This window comes from Opisthocomus hoazin, chromosome 9, assembly GCF_030867145.1.
Source record: "Opisthocomus hoazin isolate bOpiHoa1 chromosome 9, bOpiHoa1.hap1, whole genome shotgun sequence".
Taxonomy (NCBI): domain Eukaryota; kingdom Metazoa; phylum Chordata; class Aves; order Opisthocomiformes; family Opisthocomidae; genus Opisthocomus; species Opisthocomus hoazin.
In genome coordinates this window covers 349,537-374,086 of record NC_134422.1, presented here as the reverse complement: position 1 = coordinate 374,086, position 24,550 = coordinate 349,537, and the positions used below count along the sequence as shown (strand labels likewise).

The 24,550-nt window shown below is 40.6% G+C and overlaps 1 protein-coding gene across 6 annotated transcripts in view; it reads left to right on the top strand.

Annotated features, from left to right (window-relative positions):
* Window positions 1–24,550, top strand: part of TANC1 (tetratricopeptide repeat, ankyrin repeat and coiled-coil containing 1) — a 114,420-nt gene that overhangs the window by 69,728 nt on the left and 20,142 nt on the right. For all 6 annotated transcript variants that reach the window (XM_075430906.1, XM_075430904.1, XM_075430903.1 and 3 more), the window contains 11 exons: window positions 1,016–1,137; window positions 2,085–2,274; window positions 8,648–8,905; window positions 14,249–14,374; window positions 16,556–16,837; window positions 17,728–17,879; window positions 19,176–19,407; window positions 20,503–20,669; window positions 21,883–22,490; window positions 23,899–24,007; window positions 24,225–24,347. In XM_075430906.1, coding sequence (XP_075287021.1) covers window positions 1,016–1,137; window positions 2,085–2,274; window positions 8,648–8,905; window positions 14,249–14,374; window positions 16,556–16,837; window positions 17,728–17,879; window positions 19,176–19,407; window positions 20,503–20,669; window positions 21,883–22,490; window positions 23,899–24,007; window positions 24,225–24,347 — 2,369 coding nt within the window. The remainder of the gene's footprint in view (window positions 1–1,015; window positions 1,138–2,084; window positions 2,275–8,647; window positions 8,906–14,248; window positions 14,375–16,555; window positions 16,838–17,727; window positions 17,880–19,175; window positions 19,408–20,502; window positions 20,670–21,882; window positions 22,491–23,898; window positions 24,008–24,224; window positions 24,348–24,550) is intronic.

Genomic DNA, 24,550 nt, shown 5'->3' with positions numbered 1-24,550 from the left:
AGGTATTGACTTCACAAATTCTGTAATTTCCAGGATTGTAATTTTAAAGATTAATTGTAATCCTCAAAATGACAAAAGAGAAAATACATTTTCCAGTCAAATATTCTAAGACCTGTCAATTTGCAAAATGTTCTGAGGTACAAAAACTTTTACTATCTGCTCTGAACAGAGGCTGCATTTCATAGACACTTCTTCCTTTTGGGATTAAGTGAGAATAAGATAATTCGATCTTCCAAAGTAAAAGCTTAAGCTGTCCAGAAAATGAAGAAATATGTGTGTTCAAGTAGGCACTGAGCTGGAGTGAAATAAAGAAGGATGGTTGACTACTAAACTGCCCATGTTTGCAAACCATGGGGTTTACGTTGCTCGTAAAATTCAAACATTGTTGAAGAAATGCTTCCTGGTCAAGCTGTTCGGTTAAAATAATTGTTTTCTGTTTTTCTTACAATCTGCAGCTTGGGGAAAAATGTGCTATTTATTGCAAGTGCCACTGAGTGTCAGCTGTGTCTTGTGTGGTTAGATACCGTCTGCTCTTCATGGGGAGTAGATGCTGTCCTGGCACGCCCCAGGCTGAGCTAAGCTGTGAAGGACAGACCGAGGGCAGAGGGGAAGGTCTGGCCTGGTGGGGATGGCCTTTTTCTGGAATATTGCTAGAACAGAATTTCAGTCTGCTGCTGAGCTTTAACAGTGTTGAGTTTGATGCTGCTGTTAGGAGAATAACCACGTCCACCATCAGGCCAGTGATGAACTGGTTGCACTTAACCATTTTTGTTTTGACAGGAAGGGTGGGGTGTTTTTTTTCCCCAAGTTTGTGCCAATATGCAGAGGATCCAAGACTCGCCAACAATTTAAAGTCTAATGGACCAAAAGTTTAAATGGCGTTAGCTTCTCTGTGTGATATATTACTGACAGAAAAACTGGTATTTACATTGGATTGTACTTTTCTCTAGATCTTGTAACAGTTTCCAAATATAAGACTCTAATGTTCACCAACTTTTTTTGCCCCACTCCAAAGCAAAGCCTGATAAAGAGTCGAGCTGTTCTCCTGCAGCACAAGAACTGATGACAAGATTGGGTTTTTTACTGGGAGAAGGGATTCCAACTTCTGCTCATATAGAAGAGAAAAATGAAGTCATGGTAGGATAATGGAAAAATAATATTTAATGTTCATCTTGTTCTTGAGAGGGCTAATGTTATTTCCTCTGTTTGCTAGTTGCAGTTACTTGATACCATAATACAATCCATTTTAATGGGCATATGGTGATGGAGTTGTGAATGAATTATAACAGGAGCGTGTGTGTGTTTGTTTTGAAATTGTGAGTTGATCTTGCATTCTTAAAAAAAGACTCCTCATTTCTGGAGGTTTAATCTACTATGAATGTGAATAGTTTCTAGGGTTCTCTCTGCCTTATTTGAGTATTTAGGAGGAACTTTTTTTCCCTTCTGTTCTCGGTGATTTATGAGAATGGAAAATGTCAGTGGTGTGTTAAAATAGGAGCATGCTTTTGGGGCATGTGTGTTTGGTTTTTCCCAAGAAGTTCATTTCCATTTGACAGTCTTTTTCTGTCACCTGGGGCCAGAGGAATTGGGGAGAAGCAAGCAGCTACTGTCCATGTGAAACTCCTCTGCTAACCAGGACTGCACAGCAGCTGCCACTCTCTCTTCCCCTGCTTCTCTCCACTTTTAGTGCCAGGGCTCACGAATCTTAGTGCATCAGTTTGGGTTTCACTGATAGTGAAATGTGAAGAAGAGTGCAGTTCTAGTGGATTTAACCCAAATAATAAATACTGGGGGCGGAGGGGAGGGCTGCGCAGTAGAAGGTTTGATAGAGATCTGCCTCGCTGCAGCTCTCCCGCTGAACTGTGACATTCCCTTTTTTCTTCAGAAGTCATTTTTTCAGAGTGATCTGAAAACATGTCGTTAAGGTTCCAAATCAAGATAAAGCTTCTGCTTCTTGAAGTTTTTGCTTGAAAAATGGGCTCTTTGCTTTGTTCTCATTCTGCTTCGCCTTGGTGTTTCTAATTTTCAGCACAGTAGCGTGCTGCCTTCTGTGCAATAACAGCTCCTTTTTCTTCGCATGGCAGTGTACGGTAGCCGGCCAGGGAGTGAGTCCCTGTTCCACCCTCACAAGCAGCACCACGTCCCCCAGCACGGACAGTCCCTGCTCAACCCTCAACAGCTGTGTTGGCAAAGCCGTGGCTAACAAGGGTAGTCCCTGTGGAACCATCAGCAGCCCCAGCTCCACCCTGGAGAGCAAGGACAGTGGAATTATAGGTAAGCAGCGTAAGTAGTAATGCAATTAATAGAAGCTAACCTTCTCTTAGTAGTACAAGTCTGAATAGCTGCTGCTTGTCATTGTGTTCCGTTTTATGCTGTGCATGGATCCTGCTTCAAATTCTCTGTACTTGCAAGACTGAAATTGTATTCTTTGGCTATAACAATTGCAGTTGTTAGGTGTGCATTTCTCTTTTGTTTTCCTAGTGCAGTTCTAATTTCTCCATGTTTTCCTTTAAAATCCATGAATTGAAAAACCTTAATTTCCTCTGTTTTGCTGCATTTGTTATTTTCTTCCACCTTTTTCCTTTTCCATTGTGTATGTCTCTATAATGTGTTTCATGATGGTGAAGCACAGCATAGCTTGAAGCTGGTTTAATTTCCAGCAGAGGAAAAATTAATGGTGCTACTTCTTCCGAGAGTAATCTAAATCAAACTGTTTAAAAGCAGTGCAAACTTTTGAGTAATTGGCATGAGAATGAAGCTAAAATGGGGAGGCATCATGGCAGAGGTGAAATTGTGTGATCCTCTGCTGAATAGATGACTAACTGAGGCTATGTATGCATCTCCTGTGGGGAGTCAGTTATCTTTAGAGAGGCAGCTACCGTCAGAGACCAGCTGTTACATAGCTCCTTTTACCAACTAGCTCAATATTTCAGTAAGTCTGTTCAGTTTGAAAGAAAAGCTCTAAATTCTTTGCTGCCCTGTTTGTGCCATCTTCCCTGTTTCTGCTCCCTGCCCTACTGGGTCTTTGTCTGTGCTGCTCCCTACCTGTGCCTTTGGGCACCCAGGTGGCTGCTTTAATACTGTTTTCTGGAAGGTCAGAGTAAGATGTAGAAAGCATGCTTTTCATGTTGTTACACTCTGTTGTAGGAAGGTTTATTCTTCATTGGTTTAGACAATGTTTTTTTTAAATGCTGATTCCTTAACCAATTGATCTCTTTTAAAATTTGTTTTGTAACAGCTTTAAGCTTACCAACAAAAATCAAGCATGAAATGTCCCCTAACCGGATGCTGTCTCAATATACAAAAGTGAGCTTTCAGTTTTTAAGTCTAGCTGATGGACTAGATTTAGGGAGGCTGAAAAAGAGAAGCAATTTAAATCTTAAATTCCTAGATTTGACAAAGTAAACTTAAGACGCGTCATCGTCTTTGACTGTGAGCTTAGTACTTTTTTATTTAGAACTTTTGTTCATAGAAGGAATTCCAAGTGAAAGTTGTCTCTGCTGTTATGAATACTACCATGATGATCAATGATGTAGTACCTGCCAAGAAGTAGTGATAATACATGTTTTCATAACACAGTTAACGTCACTTTACTCTGCCTTTGTAGATATTCTTGCATTTTATTATAAAGTGAAATAATTAATAGTCATAATTATGTTACAGCAAAATATTATTTTTAATGATCAGTTACCCTAAACCAGATGTTTGTCGTGGGTGAAAAGACTCATCTGTATAACACTTAAGTATTTTCAGTTTTAGAAATTTATTTTGTTTTACTCCTTCCATTTAGCAATCTACTATGGAATGAGTAAATAATGATTTACTCATTCCATAGTAGATTGGTAAAAGCTATTGTCCGTGGTCAATTTTGTGTAAGATCTGGTTTTGAGACAGTATTAACATTTTGATGCAAAGTGAAAGCTATATCGGAATTGTAGCTCTTGGGTTCGCAGATCTCAGTCATTGCCTGACTTGAGAATAGAGTACGTTAGTTGTAGGTTTTGTCAGAATTTCGGGTTTCCTGTTCTGATTACACTGATACAGGTATAAAACAAACTAAAATGATTGTACAAGTGAGTGTATTGGTATAAAAATACAGCAGCCTATGAGTAGAAGAAACAATAATGCCTCTTCTTGCAAAAAATGTTTGTCTTTTAGTATAATTTACTCATTTCGTGTTTAAAATGTTTTATAGGGGTTTTGCTTTTTCAATAGAGTAGTTTAAATCGGTTCTCTGAATGACACAGGGATCTAGGAGAGTTGTGCCGTAAACCGAAATAGGCTTCCCAGATAGGACATGGTTACAAAGATACTTCTACCTTTGTCAACGCGTCTGTGCGTAAGCTTTTACTATCTCTGTAAGTGATGTGTAGGTGTGCCACTTCTGTGTAGACATGTTTCTTAAAAATTTGGGACCTTTCTTAAGGCTTCTCTAAGTGGTGAGTGTTTGCCATTTATAAAAAGAGGAGCCATGTTGGTTTGGAGTACTTGGTTGTATGGAGATCTAAACCAGTGTGTGTGCTCATTTGTTGAAAGCAGTACTGCACTGAAAAACTGTATTAACTTTGCAAAAAAGTTTCAGGACTGCATACTGGTTTGCATGCAACTTTTGTTTGTATCGGTGAGAGTAGCATCAATGTGAGTATAAAAACTGGCATTATTAATACACTAAATTTCTGCTCTGGTAGGCGATACAGAAGAAGAAAAAGGGATCCTGATTGTCTGTTAATGACGTACTTTCAGCCTTACGGAGCTCTTCTGTGAGGTGTTGCAGCCCAAGGACAGGACGCATTCGTGTTTTGTGTATACGGTTTAATGTCACAGAAGATGCATTTCTTTTGCAGATAGTTTATGAAGTCTTGGAATAAATACATTTAGAGTATCTGTAAAGCATAGTTCATCCAAGACTATAGAAGCAGCTGATGGTTTTGGAGTGGAGTGGATTCCTTCTTTCCTTCCAGAAAGGCAGGATAATAGGCTGGAGCTCTGTTCTTTAACCTTCTTTAAAACGTGTTCTTGAGTGAGAGCTTCCCTCCTCTCAGTGGACAAGTTTATATACTGTCATGAACCCCACTACCCATGCTTTGCAAGCTCGAAATAAGCTATGAACATGCCCATTGTCTAACTGAGGTCAGAACTAGCCTCATATTTATTTAAAATAGTGAAGTTGGCATGACAGCTACATCGTCTGTTGTATAACCTTGTAAGTACTGATATTTTTAAGAAAATAATTTTGAACCCAGTGGTAAAAGTTACTTATTGAATTAATGAAGAGGAGAGTTTCAAAAATAGGAAAAACATGAAAAAGAGTCCTTTACTACACAGGGAGAAGAGAGGAGGGTGGAGTTGTGAAGTGTATGATTGTGAGAGCAGGGGGGAAACACCCTAGAGAAGGTACAAGGGTGGGGGGGAACTCCTCTATAACTCCTTCAGTCGAGTATATGTGGTTTGTGATCACGGGACCGTATGAAAATCATCTGCTGCAGTTCTGCTGAGCTGTCATTCGTGTCGAATTTGAACACCCCTTGGCAACCTGTGGCAGCACCCCTTACATCTACAGAGGCATGAAACCAAGAAGGGAAGTAAGAGGCATCTCTCTGATAAATGACCATGGTTTTGGTTTTTAAATACAAATGTGTCTGTGCACTGAAATTTGTTATTAGTAGTAAATGTGCATTTTAAATTATGTTTAGCAAGTATAAGTTTTCTAATGTCTTTGACAGAGTGCATCCAACCATGAAAATAGCTTGCTCTTTCATGCTGCTTATGTGGGCTTCCGTTGTATTTCTACTCCCACTGTGCTTGCTGGGCCAGCGGACTCTGATGGGAAATCTATCCTTTCTCCCTTTCCTGCTTTTTTACTTCTGGTTCAAGTTGCTTTTAGTTTTCTAATGTTTTACCACCGTAGTCAAAACTCTTCCTTACTTTTATTGAATTTGACAAAATAGTAGTGGAGGCAGGTTTTAATCTTCAGCAATGAGCTAAGTGGGAGAAAAGACTGGGCTACTGGCCAAAATGTGAGCTTTTCTGGATGCTTGGCCCTGTTTCAATATGGAAATCTTGAGCAGCAAGGTTTCCTGATGCTACATTTCACTCCAGGAGGAATCGTGGTTTTAAATATTTCGTACTTCAGGAGGAGCCAGATTTTTTTGACACAACCATGAGAATGAAATAAATTTGTCATACGGAAGAACAGTCTAAGCTGCATGCAGAGGTTAATGGAATGCCTGAAAAGCTTTTTCTTCTGTTGCTTCTAAAATGTGTGTCGTAGCTTCTAAAATGTGTGTCGTATTGCTGGTATTTCTTAGAATACAAGCTCTTGAGTTTAACCATCAGATCTTAAGTTTCTTGTGAATATGAGGCTAATGCTAAGCTGGAAGAAGGCAAAGTTGTACGAGTACCTCGTCATCCTGCAAGGCTGTAGATGCCCTGCCGCTGGTGTGGAAGAAGAGCTGCTGGTGCTTCCTCTGGGCAGATGGGCCTCAGAGCTCGAAGGAGCACTCTCTGCATTTGCGCTCTGGTAGACCGGAATGTTTTACTTAATGGTTTGGTCAGTGGCGTGTAGAATCATCACATATGTACCTTTAATATTTAGAATTTTAGCCTGGGAAGGACCCACAGTTCACATAGATATTATTATTTGAGCTCGCATTGGGGTTTTTTGTGTGGGTTTTTTTTTTTTTTTTTTTTTAATCCTGATGCCCTTTCATCCTATTTTGTATTTTTCTTTGTTGCATACATTCATATGTAAACTAGCAGTTATAATGAAATACATTGTCTTAGAAGCTGGGTCAAGGTAAGAATCACAGAAATCTATAACTGAGTAATCTTAAACATTACCTGAAGTTTTTAAGTTTTCTTACCTCTCTTCCTGAAAAAAATGAAACAAAAAAAGATCCCCCAAACCAAAACAGAAACCACACTACCACTTTTCCTGAATTAACAAGCTTCTTATTTTTTTTCTTCATGTTTTATTTCCACTCATCAGTTGGTTTATTTGGTTTCTAGTCTAGACCTAACTGTTTCCAAGATAATTTTGAGTGATTATGTCATGCAGGTATGCTGTTCTCATTGATTTAGGTGAACTTTCAAGTGTTCAAAACGCACTGAGCGTTGGCTTAACCTTGCATAAATATATGTTGTTCAGTTATTGTGTGAGAGTTTAAGTACTGAAAGGGTTTTAAATGAAACAGAGTCATTTCACTATTAAACATAGAAAAAACAGTATATATTTGCAAAGTGTGCTTATGCGAGTACATTAACGTAGTTTTATCAAACATTATTTTTGGTAGTATAAATTCTTCACGCCTTCAGTTATTTCAGGAGGCGTTGATTAACTGCAATCTTGAGGAACTAAAGATGCACTCTAATAACCCTCAGCCATCAAGCCGAGGTATTTGGAGCACTCTAGGTAATGTAGTTAGTGTTGTTTCAGCTTTCATCGAGCAAATCACTACAGCATTGGAAAACTACTGTTCTGTAATGCAGCATCCAGAACCCCCAGTGTGGTCTTCAGTTGTCTTTTAGCTGAGGGTCTGTCTAGTTCTGTGTTGCTTATTTTAGAGCATCTGAAATTTTCATCGTAGAAAAAGCCACATCTTGCTGCTAAAAAGTTTCACAAAGTATTGAGAAATCATTTGTAAATGTTTTCTGGTTGGTTTATAATGACATCAGAAACAAACAAACAAGAAAGTTGAGCCTCTGATTTACTGTGTACTGCAGTACACTGAAATACTGTAAAAACCTAAATCGGTATGTTTAATATAACCTAGAAATTTTGTTCATATACTCTTCTGGGTGTGATCAAACATGCATCTAGCCCTGTATGCTCTTTCTGACAGTGAAATGTGGTAAGTACTTAAGAAAGGAGTAGTATGTAGCTCAGTTGCTGTGAGCTTGCTGTCCGGATCAGCTCGGCAGGTATGTGAGAGTGCAGGATGGTTGTCATCCGAATGTAGCCAAGCTGTCCATGCTGGATGAGCTAGATCTCCAAACAACATTGAACTGGTATCATTTATGCTTCACAGTACGTGGGATGTTTGGTCACAGGTAGGCTTGTGGAAAGCCTCCCAACTTTGGGAGAAATGTGCAAGTTTTTTTAAAGAATTGAATTTTGAATTTTGTAAAATACTAGTCTTTAAAAGTGTGAATTATCAAAAAGATGAATTTAAACTGTTTTCTTGCTCCAGATGCTATTTTTACTTCTTAATGAGCCTTTTTTGTCTCTATGCTTACAGAATTGTTTGCCAATTTGCAAGATGTTCTAGAATTTTAATTTTTAAAAGAAGTTGAGACATGTTTTGGTGAAGTAGTAGATTCTTCATATAAAGTCATAGATGTTTTGGTTGGTTGTTTTTTGGTTTTTTTTGCTCAGCACAAATTACGTAGCTCTAAAGATATACCTGGATTCTTCAGAACATTTTCTTGCCTCTTTTCTCAGGTGTTTTTCCGAATCTGCAAATCTGTGTTGTTTGGCTCTTTTAGATAAAAGATGATATTCCTTAAATTCAACAAAATGTCCAGTGAAGAAATACTTGAGTATCTGCTGGCCCAAAGTGCTATTGGAGTATGAAAATTGTAACACATATTGAGTGTGCCATTTATCTCTGATGTATAGTTTAGCTGGGTTTGTTTCTCGATTTTTCAGCAACTATAACAAGTTCATCAGAAAATGATGATCGTAGTGGATCCAGTTTGGAATGGAGCAAGGATGGGAGTCTCAGAGCTGGAAAACATCAAGGGATTAATCATGATCGAAGAACAGATAATTGTTCACCAGTTGCAGAAGAGGAGGCTGTTGGGTCTGCTGAGAATTTGCCAAAAGAAGTACCAACAGGAGAGGGTCCCGTTCCTTACGCTCAAAGTTCTGGCTCTTTAATAATGCCTCGTCCAAACTCCGTTGCAGGTAAAGTCCTGAGGTAGAAAAAAAGGATGTTCTTAATGATAGGACAATTCTGTTGAATTTTCCTGGTGACGTTATGTTGTTCATATGGAAGTATTTTTATAGGACAAAAAGAAAAGAGCGTAGGTTCTAAAGTGAAAAGATAAGCATTACCTAAGTTGTTTAAAATTATCATATAGAGGGCATTTATCATGCTTTTTAGTAGGTTTTGATTAGGTCAGGACTTTGGGAACACTTCAAAAGTCCATCAGTCATTCTAGGAATGTGTCTGCTGTTAGCTAATCCTTGAGGTTGTTGTTTTTGTGTATGCTCACATTTGCAAAATCTGTAAATCTGACTGAAACCAAGACCACAATCATACTTTGATCTCTGTTGAGCAAGTGATGTGTATGTTTTTTAAAGAACTGTGTGAAATTCTGCATTCCTGTTGAACCATTCATTCAGAAAATGTGAGTCTGTTCAGCTGTGAGGGATACATATGTGACCTTACCTTTATTTTTCTAAGTGTTGTGAAATAGGTGAAGCTCTGAAAAAGCACTTCTGGCTTGAAATCTATTAGTAGAGCCCTTCAAATTCTAGTAGTAATCAGCAATTCACTTGCATAAATATAACCCTGCAAGAAAAATGTTCTGATAGTGTTCAGAAGCATGGGGTGCCATACAGATGGCAGTAGGTTTGGCTAACTAAAAATTCAGAGTTAAAAAACTTGGTAAATGCAGAGTGAGGAAAACTTCAGTAATGAGGTTAGGGCTTGGGAGTTGGTGATTCCTAGAGGGAAGGGGAGGATATCATACTTCATTCCATCTAGAAAATATTGTCAGTAAATGGAGTATCTTTAGTAGAAAAGGTGAAGCAAAAAATGGTACATAGAATTTTCTTAGTATGACAAGATGTGTAGGGGAAATGTTGCTAGGAAACCTACTTTTGAAATTGTCAATGGCAAAATTTTGGCAAAGAACATGCCAGCAATCTTGTAAAGAATCTTTAAGTTCTGACAATATCACTGTAAATTTTGGAAGGTTATAGATTGTTACATGAGCACTAGTTCTGTGTTTTTATTGTGAAGGCAGAAACACTGGTTCAGCTGGGAGGAAAAAAAAAGAGATATTCTCCATTTCATTTTCAAAGAAAGTATATAATGTGTTTATTCCAGAAAAGTCCGACAAATGATAATACATTGGAATTACAACAGAAAAAGATGCTAATATACAGCTCAGTAAATGTTATCAAGAACTGAAGACTTGTCAGTAATAGCCAAAATCCAATGCTTTAAAAAAACCGCAGTCCTACATTTAGAATGCTTCACGAATCATAGAATCACAGGGCGGTTTGGGTTGGATGGGACCTTGTAGATCACCCAGTTCCAGCCCCCTTCCACCGGAGCAGGTTGCTCCAAGCCCTGTGCAGCCTGGCCTTGAGCACTTAAACGCATGACATGAAGTGTCGTGAGAGATACTGAAGCACACACTGCAGTCTTAATAAAGGTAATTTGACATTTTAAAATGCCATGAAAGTTATTAGCACGTTGTTTCAGAATTCTGCTGTTGAAGGATTATTTTGCAGCAGCATACTATGATCTGAATACAATAATGCCCAGCTTTAGAGGGGGAGAGAGTGTACCGTGGTTCTCTGTAAAACTGCTGTTGTCACAGCACAAAGCTTTCTGGCTTTCTGCTGTGTTTGAGTCACCCTGCTGACAAAAGTGAACGCCTTGCAGTGGACAGCAGCAAACTACGGTGATGAATTTGCACATCTCTAAGTATTTTGTGTAGTTACAAAATTACAAATGTTAGAAACAATTTTGGAGTCTGCTTTGAAAGTAGCTTGATTTATCTGAAATTTGCCTATTGAATGAGCTGAGCTATAGTGCTGAAAAGTTAATGCTCTCTGCGAAATGTCCCACATCAAAGGACTGTAGTATGCTGATCTTAGGTATCTGATAGTGCAGAGATTTGGGCTACAGATTTTTGTGAAATGTATTGTGCATTTAACCTGTAAATGACTGTTCTCTGGCTTTTGAGTGCCAATGCTGTATATCCCTCTTTAAAAAAGGGGTACTTGTGCTACACGTGCAAGAAGTTAACATGCAGTATCCTTGCAGATAAGGGTGCCTGAAGAAATTTTTCCTAGATGGGTGTGGGATTGGAAGTTGTCACACCTCCAGTCCCTGCTAGAGAAGCAGCAGTGTTGCAGGAGTCATTGAATTGTGTCTTGCTGTTACTGCTTCCCCTTTTATTACATCTCACTTCCGATTTTGAAGTTCAAGGTCGACTGTAACCATGCCATGCTCCTGCTTTTCTTTTTGTCTTGCATTATTCTCTTCCTGAAGAAAACGTTTGTAGTTCATGAGTGTGACGAAGATGATATTCCAGCTCTGCATCATATGCCAAGTTCATGTGTTCTGCTCTGGTTATCATTTGGAGCATTTGTATTGCTTGTGAGTGACTCACGTTTTTTTCCACGTACTTGATCTGTGTGTCCCTTTAAAACTAGTGCCTTTTGGAGACGGACTCTAGTTTTGCTGACTCTGGGACATGACTGGGGAGGAAGCAGCAACCACCTTCTTTTGACAGATATTGTAGCACTCCTGCATAAATTTTGGGGAATTTCACTCTGAACTAAATGGCTTTGTTGCCAAAGAGGACTGCAATAACTGCCCTTTCGTTGTTACAGCTGTCTGAAACACAGATCCCCAGACTTTGGCTTTGGCTTCTCTTCGACTCATGAGTGCCTGAGTTTTCTGAATGTTAAAAAAGCGTAGACTACTTTAGATTGTAAGGGGCCCCTGGAGATTTCTGCTCCACTGTCTTACTGGAAGCACATCCAATTAGAACAGTTTGCTCAAGGCCTTGTTCAGTTGAGTATTGAGTAATTCCAAGCATGAATATTCCCCTGCATCTTTGGGCAGCTTGTTTGGGTATCCTCAGTGAATTTTTTGTCCTGTATGTCTAGTGTGAATTTGCCATCTTCCAACCTATGTTCATTGTCTCTTACCCTGTTACTGTGCCCCTGCAAGAAGAGTCTGATTGTGTGGCCTCCTCTTAGGTGAAGAGTGACAGTAAGCTGCTGCCTTAGCCATCTCTCTTCAAAGCTGAACAAGCTCAATTTAAACCTGAGACCTCCCTCCCGGTTCAATGCAAAGGAATTCTGCCCAGCCTCTCATATTTTTAAATTGACATCCACGAGAGCATTGGCTTTTTTTGGCACTGGCTCTCTTTCTAGTCATTCTTTCATTTCATTGGTTTAGTATTCATTCATTGCATTCAGGATTTCTTTCATTGCTGTGAATTTGACAGGACTTGAATTTTCAGGCTGGACTTTCTGCTAGTTGAGTACTGAACAACCCACTGCAAACTGCATTTGCATCTTGCAACTTGGATAGGTAGTTTTGACTTCCCTGCGTTACCCTCGGAAGAGGTGATACGCAGTTAATACCCAGTAAGTCTATATTTCTTCTGCTGGGGAGCCCAGAACTGGAGACAGCCCTCCAGATGTGGTCTCATCAGTGGTGAGTGGAGGAGGATTGCCTCCCGAACCTGCTGGCAATGCTCTTCCCGGTGCAGCCCCGGATGCTGCTGGCCACCTTTGCCTGAAGGCTCCATTGCAGTCTTATGGTCAACTTGTTTGCCACCAGGACCCGGAGGTCCGTCTCTGCACAGCTGCTTTCCAGCCTGTCAGCCCCACTGCATACTGGTGTCTGGGGTTAGCCCTTCTCAGCTGGAAGAATTTCCCGTGGTTGAACTTCATGAGATTCCACTCAGCCCATTTCTCCAGCCTGTCAAGGTCCATCAGAATGCCAGCACAATCGTCTGGCGTATCAGCCATTCCTCTCAGTTTTGTATCATCTGCACATGTGGTGATTTGCAGTCTGTCCCATCGTGCAGGTCGTTAATGAGGATGTTAAACAGTGTTGGACCCAGTGTTGACTGCAGGAGTACAGCGCTAATGAATTGCTCCAGCCGGGCTGTGTGCCACCGGTCACAACACTGTGCCCGTCCATTCAGCCAGTTCTGGGTCTGCCTCACTGTGCGCTTCCGTAACCTGTACTTCATCAGCTTGTCCATGACAGTGTTACGGGAGACAGTGTCAGAAGCCTTACTAAAGTCGAGGGAGACAGCTTCCACAGCTCTCCCCCCATCCACCAAGCCAGTCATCATCTTACAGTATCATAGAATCACAGAATGGTTTGGGCTGGAAGGGACCTTTAAATATCACCTAGTTCCAACCCCCGTGCTGTGGACAGGGCCATCTTTCACTAAAAGATGTTGCTCAAAGCACCATCCAGCCTGTGTTCACTGAAGAGCTCCTTGCTTATCCATGCAGGCCTCCTGCCATATTTGCTTTATTTCCTGCTGGTCAGGATGGCCTGTCTTGAGCTCCAGGAGGTTATCAGGTTATCACTGAGTGTCAGCCAGCTCTTCTGGATCCTTCTTCTCTCCAGGACTATACACCATGGGATTCTTCCAAGCAAAAATCCAAAGAGGTTAAAGTCCGTGCTCCTGAAATCTGGAGGTGTGCCCCTGCTTTTTGCTCTGCTCTCTCGTATTAGGAGCCTGAACTCCACCATCTCGTGGTCACTGCAGCCAAGACTGCCCCCAGCTTTCACATCTATGACAAGTTCTTCCTTGTTTGGATTGAGTCCAACAGAGTGTCGTTCCTTTTTGGCTTCTCAGTTGCGGGAGTCAGGAAGTTGTTCTCAGTGCACTCCAGAAGTCTCAGTTGCTTGTGCCATGCTGTGTTGTCCCTCCAACAGATGGAAGATTTTTGATTTGATAAAAATTTGAAAACAGCTTTGCTTAACATGAATACTCATTTGGTTTATTTCTGGTGAAAAACTATATATCCCTGATATAATTTGGCAAATATGTTCTCTGGATTTTCAGCTCTTTTTTTGTATAGCTGTCATTTTGGTTTAAAAATTGAAGAAAATAAAAAATGTTATCCAAAATTCTTGTAACATTCGATAAAAAAAGAATGTAAATACTTACCCACAGTTAGTGTACTAGCAGCTAGTATCTGAACCTGTTCCTAACACTTCTGACCTCGCTGATAATGATTGTTCTCATAGTGAAAAGGAAACTGTGTTAACATGAGAACTGTTTGGCGTGTGAGGAAGTTAAGGCAGATGTGAGGGCCATCTGAAAGGGGAAAAATCTAACTATGTCTTTCATAAACTTGATTGAAAACCATTCTGTAAATATTATAACATTAATGACTTCAACCACTGCCATTGTCTAGATAAACTTATCTGTAAGTACTATGTTTAAGAAAGAACTGTAATAAATAATAGAGTTCTTTGTAACTTGTGCTGAGAGAAAAATAAGCTTCAATCCTTTAATACTGCAGCAACAAGTTCAACCAAACTGGAAGATCTGAGCTACTTGGATGGACAAAGAAATGCTCCTTTACGCACTTCAATTCGCTTACCTTGGCACAACACTGCTGGCGGAAGAGTGCAACAGGAAAGTAAAGGTATACATATTTACATCTGCGTCTGTCTTGGCGTGGTCAGTACAGTTCTGCCGTAGTTGTGTAACGTGGATGTTCTGAGATCTCTGTGAACACACCCATCCCACAAAGTGGTATTTCAGACTGTGTTTGACAGATCACTCAGCATGTCCTTAAAATAAGATGCTCGCTTACACTTTTTCCACGTCATGCTGTGGTTTAGAAGTTGAATGTGTGGTTTTTAATAAGAAATCAGGATATTGTTTATCTAAGTGTGCATGGGCAGTGCAGTGCAGACCATGTGAATCTCGAAGCAAAGTTGTGTAATACCAGTGTTCAGGAACTGTGCTGAACATTTACTTGACTGCTGGATTTTATCATGTGACATTCAGATAAGACTGTACTGCAACTCAAGAAATACTGTGCTGAATTTAAATCTTCAAGGGGCTGTCATTAGAGTTCTGTTTTAAGAAGAAAACTGATCTAATACCACTAGACATATTTATGACTAATATGGGCTTCAATGTCTCTGGTCTCTGAGTCTGAAAATAGCAGGTTTATGTTAAATGCAAGTGATGTATGCAATTTTTTGTTTCCTCCTCTTAACTAACTTAGTCATATGCAGGCTCTGTTAATTTACCAGTGTTGCAAGTGGCTGCTTTAGACCACTTAAGAACCACTGTCAAGAGTATCAGCAAAAGTGATTTTATTGAAACATGATGTCGTGAAAGTGAGACTTAACAAAGTTCAGTGGCAGGGCTCACTCTGTCACTTACTGCACAGAGGATAGAACAGTGACACCAAGTTACCAAGACAAAAATCAAAGTTACCAAGACAAAATCCTAGTGCACTGTAACCCAAGGTTATGTGCCATATCGGTCACCTGCTAAAAATCTGCCACTGGTGCCAGGTCTGCCTGCCTCGCGGGGCGACCTTGAGGGGCATCCCAGCTGGAGGGGAGGTCCCTGCCGTGCTGCCACGCTGCTGAGCAGGGAGAGCTCGGTGAAGGCTCCCGCAGGCTCTTGTCTTTATGGAATAAGGCGGTTGGCTCGTAGTCAGGTTACGTGCCGTGGGAAAGGCACGCGTGAGACTGCTTGTGCCCCCATCTGCCGTTGTGCCTGGATATGTGAGCCGTGGAAGAGCCACTGCTAGGCGTGTGCTGACCATGTGACCCGAGTTCCGGGCTCACAGAGCTCGATGCTCACGGTGTCGCTCGGCTCCTTCGCGGGTTTCCAGAGAGCAGACTGGAACTAGAGCAGTTCTTGGCCGGGCTGCGGCTTAGGCCCTTGCCTCCGTTGGAGCCTGAACCAAAGTGCCGCTAGTTTGGGCAAGGAGTCAGCTGCATCTGTCACAACCAATAACAATTCAAACCAGAAAAACTTAAGCAAATTCCTGGTAAGACTGATCTTGAGAGATCATATACAGATGCTATGCTGTCCTCTTTCATTTATGTTTTTTCATAGTTGTAGATTAATGCTGAAATAACATTTGTGAAATACTAGATTTGATTAATGAATCCTTAGAACATTGTATTAGTAGACATGAAAATTTACAGAAATAATAATGAATTTTGTGCAAGCAAACCCAAATTCTTCTCTCTATAAATCTTGTCAGGTATTCGCCAGATGTAGAGATTAAAGTAATCAAACATGATTATACTTTTAGCTCTGTTGGGTAATTTCTGTTCTTGTGGCTTCAAAAGTACAGAAAAACAGGGTAGTAATATTTTTTTTACGTTGCTTTAAAAATATGGGGGTTTTTAAAACAGAAAAATTTATTTTCTGTACTTTTTTCTGTTTCTCTGTAATTGTCTTTACAGGTCTGAACACCTGATGCTGAGATGCTCAGCAGTGTAGTTCACTCTAAACTGAAAAATGTTTGGCACTTCCCCATTTATAGAATTATTAATGTATTTTTAAGAAAACTTTTGGATTCTGCAACTTATTAACTCAGGTTCCATTGTAAAGAAATCCTGAGATTATACCTGTAGCTTCCCTCCTCTACAGTTTAATTCACATAGGAGTTATGGAGGTGACCTGAACTGAGCAAATCACTTTTTATTGTTTTCATGATAAAAGTCATAAGAAGTCTGATTACAAATACAAATAACAAGGATGCTGAATGAAATGATCTTCTGAAACAGTGCTAGTTTGTTGCATGTCGAGTTTCTTCTAAGAAACTTTTCTCCCTGCCGTCTCTTTTCAGCTCGTTTTGTCCCCTATAAGCCTCAAGACATTTTGCTGAAGCCACTGTTGTTTGAAGTTCCAAGTATAACAACAGACTCGGTGTTTGTTGGAAGAGAATGGCTGTTTCAAGCGATTGAAGAAAACCTGAAGAATCCTGATCCAGCAGAGAACAGAGGAGCAGTCATTACTGGAAACGTAGGATTTGGGAAGACTGCAGTTATTTCACGGCTGGTGGCACTGAGCTGCCATGGAGGTCGCATGAGGCAAATAGCTTCAAACAGCCCTAATTCATCCCCCAAAAGTACGTTCCTTTTCTGAGTACTTGTTTGGATTACTGTACTGGTAACAACAGTCAGATTGTTGTTTGCTTTACTGGCTTAAGGTGGTCAGGCCTCATCAACTCCTTGGCAAATACTTGTTTCCTCCAGTGAGGAAAGAATAGACTGTTAAAATTGTGTGCTTCGACAAATACCTTCTACATAATATAGCATGGGCTCAGCCCTTCAAAAAGATGGTAAAATGCAGACAATATGTAGAAGCTCTTCCTTCTTCAGGCAGAGCGTATGCTAAACTCTGCTGGTAGCGTGACTATAGTAGCTTGTTCTCCTGTTAGTTTGGAAAGAGAGGAGTGACCTGTTTCTTCCCCACTGTGTACCACACGCTTTTCAATACCACACGTTTTCCGTAGAGTTTCAGTAGAGGCAAGAATAAAGCTATGGAGAAACCCATTCTGTCCTCTGCTGGGATCCATAGGATTCTGTCACCTGACCAGTCCAGTCCCCATGTTAGTGGAAGGCTGGTGTGACTGTCATTACTGCTACTTACCCTGCTGACACATCAAATAATAAGAAGGAGAAATTGTATTTCCCAAGACTTCAGTCATATAATAAGTATTAGTTCAAATCAGTCATCACATGTATTATTTTCATAAGGAAACTCTTCAAGTCGGCATGATTTTGCTTTCAGCAATTCTATAGTTTTGATCTAAAAGTCAGTTGAATTGTTTTAAAGCTGTGAAGTTGCAGATACGAGCTTGTATTTATCAGACTAGTTGCAGGCTGCTTTTAATACTGTTGTTCAGTTCTCATTTTTACTCTAGCAGTAAAGATATTCCTTTATGATTTTTTCCTATAAAACCATTTGCTATCAGCAAATTTGGTCTCTTTAATATTTGTTGTCTTTTAAAAATAGGTGGTGACTCCTGTCAGGAGATTCCTTTGAGTCGGTTACCCCCATCTGCTCCTCCAACAAGTGGTTCCAGTACAACAAAGACTCTGACTTGTCCTGGTAGTACTGAATTCCAGAATCAAACAGGTGATTCTGTAAGACACCTTGCTTCCAAGGTGAGTTTTCACTTGGTGATAGATTTTCAGTGTGTTAAAAAACCACTGACGTGGGGGAGACAGGCTGCTTTGCAAAGCCTCCTGGCCATTCCAGCACGCAGCGGTGGGAGAGCAGGCAGTAGCCTTGGACGCTTCTAAAAGACGTGTACATTTTGTGACTGGTGAAAGCAGCTACCTGCCTGTTCTGCCTTTCAAGCTATTGCTTGAATTCTGCTTGGTCTTAGAAAGAGTTGCCTCAGGATTTTCACATCTGTCCTGTTGGGTATATGGGAGGTTGCGATCCTTTCATTGTAAAGGGAGCTGTATGTTCTCTACAGGTAGATGCTCTGTGCACCTTCCAAAAGCAAAATGGGGGGGGGGGGGGGGGCGGGGGCGGGGGCGGGGGGGCGGGGAAGAATATAAGATGTTTGATCTGTGTAGAATCCATCTATATTCTATGATACAGATTGGGTCTGAGTGTAGTCTATTTTCCATACTCTAAGAGTCTGAAGTAAGCAAATAAAAGTTACATTGCGTTACATTAAGTGTTTTATTTTTTGCCTAAGTAGTGAAAATAATGAATGTCTGAATGGCATACTTTATGCAAATAGTTGCGAGGAAAATAGGAGGTTATTGTTGCAGTCTTTAAGGTGACGTGTGTTATTTGGAAACAATGTTATGAAAGCCACTGAAGGGCAAACTTTTTATTTACTGTGAACACCATGTTTTCCTTGTGGTTTGATTTCTTTTCAAAGAAATATGGCCTATGTTATGTTTTATTTGTAAGTAATACACACCTTTGCAAGAATCAGCATAAAGCCAGTTGTCCTCTTTCTCTGTTTGCTATGTGAGGATGTGTTTAGTAGCTGCCTGTCAGTTACTTTTGCCTGATGATGATCAGTGTGGTCCTTGGGTCATCACAGTGTATGACAGTGTTGTTAAGTTATAGCTAATGGGTTGCTTGGTCAGAGCCTCGAGTTATTTTTCATGTGTGCTAGTTAGTTAGATATTTACCCACCGTATCCAAAAGGCAGGAACTCAGATTACTGTGTTTTCCTGCCAGAATCTGACATGTTTCTTTCTTTTCCTCTTTGCATGCCCTACCAGGTCAAAATCTGTCAGTGTTTTCCCGTCTGTTTCTCTGATACAGGCCAGCTGAGACTGGTTGCAGAGTTGGAGAATTATTCTAACGCTGACAAGTGTTTTGTAGTTGAAAGAGAAATTTAGTAACTCTTTATCATAAGTGAACCAAGTAGTAAGCAACTTAAATATTGAAGGGGTAACAAGCTTGTTTGTTTGTTTGTTTAAATTCTCCAGGTCGTTGCTTATCACTACTGTCAAGCTGACAACACATACACGTGCCTTGTCCCGGAATTTGTGCACAGTATTGCAGCTTTACTTTGTCGTTCAAACCAGTTAACAGCATACAGAGATCTTCTCATAAAAGAGCCTCACTTACAAAGCATGCTTAGCCTGAGGTCTTGCGTCCAAGATCCCGCAGCAGCTTTTAAAAGGGGAGTGTTGGAACCACTTTCAAACCTCAGGAAAGGTAGGATGAGCAGGAAGGGACCTGGAAATCCCTTGATTGATTGAATCTAAACTGCATAGAAAGTGAATAAAAATCTAAGAAATGTAAGAGAAAAAAATAAATCAGAACATTCCTGGAGAAAGGGATTCCTTAATTGTGGTGGTTGTTTGTAAGAATAATAGGTAGGTTTTGAACAATTGTTTCAAGTTTTAAAATAAAATTCTGTGCAAAATTCTGTTTTCAGATGCTTTTAAATTTCATCACACTTTCTTGTTTTGTCATTTTCTGTGCCTAAACACCTGCAAAGTGGATGTGGTTTTTTTCTTTCCTTTGAAATTGATGTGGCAATTTTCCAAGAAAGCATGTAATGACATGATTTTTGTGTGTAAGAAAACCCTAGCAAGCTCCCTCAAAAAGCTAGCTTCACAGTATGTGCCAGCTTGAGCAGGTACATGATACATGTCAGGCTGGGGGAGGACATTTGCCTATGTGTGAGCAGAGCATGTGTCATTCCTATGAAAACTGGTTTGCAGTTCTTGAATTTTGTTGAATGTCGACAAATATCTGCGAAATCCTCTGGCAAATTTTATGTTTACCCCTGGGATTTTCATCCTTAACAAGTGCTCAAAATGAATAGTTTCTCAAGCTGTTGCAAAATAACATTTTTCTTCTCAGCACTGAAAGTGTAAACCAATGTCTTTATGATTTTTGCAAATTTTAAACCTTTTTTTTGTTCAGTAAGGCAATAAAGGGTAAGTTGTAAGTAAACCACTAATAATTAAAAGCAGCTTTGACTAATAGCTTAAACAACCTACATGCGCCTTCTTCCCATATCCATGCATCTTATCTCTTACATGCTAACAACCTTGTTTAATATTTTAATTCCTTTTACATCAGTTGAGAAAGTGATTGCTTCCACTTTTTAGCGTTTTATGACAATGTTGTTTTTTATCTTCTAATGTTATTTTTAATCTCTTGAATAGTGCTTAAATGTCATAAGAGGTATTGCTGTGCATAAAGATACATTTTTATTTCTTGTTGTTCAAAGTTTGGGTATAAAAATATGTCATTTGATAGGAGAATTTGTATTCATCCTTTTTTATTTTCGTGTTTCAGAGCGGAAAATTCCTGAGGAAGACTACATAATTTTGATAGATGGTTTAAATGACGCTGAATTTCATAAACCTGATTATGGTGACACACTTTCTTCATTTATCACAAACATCATCTGTAAGTTTCCTCCCTGGCTGAAGCTCATTGTGACTGTAAGAACTAACTTACAGGTAAGAACGCCCATTACCTTGTTTCTTACCCTCAAAGACTAAGTGATCTTTCAGATTGGTGCCGCTACATTATTATGAAAAATTGTGTAGTTTTAGTGGAAGTCAAAGTGAGGTCTCTTGGGCTTTTTTCCTTCCTTCATTTCACAGAATCTCAGAACGGCAGGGGCTGGAAGGGCCCTCTGGGGATCCCCCAGACCAACCCCCTGCCGAAGCAGGGTCACCCAGAGCAGGCTGTACAGGACCTTGTCCAGGCGGGTCTTGAATATCTCCAGAGAAGGAGACTCCACAACCTCCCTGGGCAGCCTGGGCCAGGGCTCGTCACCCTCAGAGTGAAGAAGTTCTTCCTCATGTTCAGATGGAACTTCCTCTGCTTCAGTTTGTGCCTGTTGCCCCTTGTCCTGTGGCTGGGCACCACTGGAAAGAGTCTGGCCCCATCCTCCTGACACCCACCCTGCAGATATTTAGAGGCATTTCGAAGGTCCCCTCTCAGCCTTCTCTTCTCCAGGCTGAACAAGCCCAGCTCCCTCAGCCTCTCCTCGCAGGAGAGATGCTCCAGTCCCCTCATCATCCTCATAGCCCTCCGCTGGACTCTCTCCAGTAGCTCCTCATCTTTCTTGAACTGAGGAGCCCAGAAATGGACACAGCACTGCAGATGGGGCCTCCCCAGGGCAGAGCAGAGGGGGGAGGAGAACCTCCCTCGCCCTGCTGGCCACACTCTTCCTAATGCATCCCAGGATCCCATTGGCCTTCTTGGCAACCAGGGCACACTGCTGGCTCATGGTCACCTTATCATCCACCAGCATTCCCAGGTCCCTCTCTACAGAGCTGCTCTCCAGCAGGTCAGCCCCAGCCTGTCCTGGTGCATGGGGTTATAATCTTAGTAGCAAATTCTTCAGTTCTGTCTTTGATGACCGTTCCCTTAATTTTGTTTTCTATAGCTCATCCCCTTGAATTGCCTTGCTGAGCTCGGTCAGTAAAATATTTGAGACCTTCCTATGAAAAATGATGAAGTGTCGAAATACTGTTCTACCTGTTGTCAGGGGACAACATTTGCAAAGCCGTTGCAGAGATACTGAATTTCAGTTTAATCTGTCTGGTACTCATTACAGAAGAGAAGTATAGCAAAGATACATTATTGAGTTTTCAGTGCTGCAATATTGTCATGTCTGTGTGGGTTTTTTCTTTCTTTTCTTTTCCCCTCTCCCCCTCATAGGAAGTTGTAAGTTCACTGCCCTTTATCACAATATCCCTGGACAATTTTCCAGACAACAAAGAAATTCACGATGACTTGAATGCTTATATTCAGTACAGAATTAATAACAGCCAGGAAATAATAAACAACATATCTTTAAATGGAAAAGCTGATGCAGCGATTATTGGGAAAGTGAGTAACCACCTGATCATGAGAAGCCTGGGATCTTACCTCTATTTGAAACTCACTCTGGATCTTTTCCAAAAAGGTCACTTAGTAATCAAAAGTGCAAGCTACAAGGTTGTTCCAGTGTCTCTATCAGAACTGTACTTACTTCAGTGCAATATGAAGTTCATGACAAACTCTGCTTTTGAGCGAGCCCTACCGATATTAAATGTGGCGCTGGCGTCCCTGCATCCCATGACAGATGACCAGATTTTCCAAGCTATTAATGCAGGCCAAATAAATAGTGAACAACAATGGGAAGACTTCAGCCAAAGGATGGAAGCCCTTTCGTGTTTTCTGATAAAAAGACGTGACAAAACGCGTATGTTCTGCCATCCTTCCTTCAGGGAATGGCTTGTTTGGAGAGCAGACGGGGAAAATACTGACTTCTTATGTGAGCCAAGGTAAATGAAACCTGCAGTAAATCATGTTCAAATAACTGCAATTATGTTTTATATAAGTGGTTGCATCAATTGGTGAGAGGAGAGCAATGTTAAAACAGAAGCATGCCTGATGTTTTCCAAAGTGAAAACTTGTATCTATTTAGAGGTAAACTTGACCAGAAGTATCAGATGTCACAATACGTAATTGACTTTGTAGAATTTGCAGATTTGCATTTGACTTTGCCACATTCATGGGGAAAAGAGAGTATTATGTTTTTATTAATATAGCAGAATTGTTGAGAATTATGTACAGCAACACCTTGTCTGTTTAGAGTGTAGGAGTAGGAATAGAAAGAACAGATCGTTTGGGCTCTTTTAAACTTAAAAATGTTAAGGCATTTCATTCAGTAATTATATCCTCATGGCATTGTTTCAGCTTGCTCCGTCTCACCTTCGTTGAGTTAGAGAGCATGAATTAGTTAAATTGGACACGGTAAGCTGCTGTGGTTCATGCGCACTCTGACAGTCTACCTCTTCCGTTTTTTCGTATTCTTCAGGGTTTTAGGTGGTTTATTTTTATAAAAGAATAAATAATGCTGACATTTAAAATTATCACCAACCCAAGACTTCTCTATGCTGTCGAGCGGGTGCATCAAAAGCACTTCTGTGGGTGGCATTAGCGGGGCTGGCAACGTTGGCCCCCGCCGTGTCTTGGCGCTGCTGGCTGCAGCCCAGGCCGCTGCATCATCCCTGGGGCACGGCGCCTGCTCCAGCAGAAGGCGGCCTGCGGCCCGCTCCCGCTTAAAGCTTCTGCTTCTGAGAAGTGCTGTGCAGAAATTTCTGAAGGTGGGGCAAGAAGCCCCCCACAACTTCATTCCCCAGATGAATGGTCTCATTAGCATATGTTTAATTGTCCAGTTCCAGTGTATAGTCTGATTAACGTCCAGTATGGGGTAACCTTGTTTTCTCATGATTATGAAATTCCCACTGTTTCCTAGAATACTGACCACCGACTAACATAGATGTAGAATTACTAAATACATGTTTTATCTCAAATTTCAAAAGGATTCAGATCTTCCACTTGTGAAAGGATTGGTTTAGCTCCGAGGTACCTGCAGTTTCTGACTGGGAGGTGGAACAAGACCAAAGGGGAGCGGTATGCAAGTCGGTGTCCAAAGCTGCACTGGTTCTGACGTGGGCCTCTTGTGAGCCGGCCGTCGAGAAATATTAGGAGTGTGTGTCAGCTTTGCAGTTTGCCTCTTTTCTTTCTGTGGTATTTCATTATGGGAAGGATTTTGTTGAGATGTAATGGCGTGCTTCAGTAGTCTGACAAAGAAAGCTGAGCTATTGTGATAGGCATAGAGATGTGTTAGGATATTTACTGAAAGTGTAGTTATAAAAGCAGTTCTCTCTTAATCCTTTTTGCTAGGAATGGGCATGCTCTACTGGCTTTCATGTTTTCTCGACAAGAGGGAAAGTTAAACCGCCAACAAACTATGGAACTTGGTCATCATATACTTAAAGCTCACATTTTTAAGGTACATCTTACAGATTTAGTAGGTTTTATGATCTATTCATATGGATGCATCTTCGAGATTCTGCTCTGACTTGCTTCAATAATTTGTTAGAAGCTTATGCAAAATACTTGGTAGTGCTCACGAACAAAATTGTTACTTCTTTTTACACTGGTGAGATGTAGATATAAATAGTATTTCTAATCCTACAGAGAAATTTCCGTTATGTTGTTTCTGTTAGGGTCTCAGTAAAAGGACTGGGATCTCTTCTAGTCAGCTTCAAGCCTTGTGGATTGGCTATAGTACTGATGGACTGTCTGCAGCCCTTGCTTCCCTGAGAAACATCTATACGCCCAATGTGAAGGTAAGGAAAGAAGCATCCATGTATAATCAGTGCTTCATCTGCCACTGTTGCTGTAACTCTGTGGATGAATGTTGAAATTAATATGAAGAAAAAAAGCCACCACTACGCATCTGTAACTGAACTCCATTATAACAAGTGTCTGTGTACTTTTTTAAGCTGTTGTTAGAGTCCAATTCAGTTTTCCTTGATAGTTTTGATGGAAG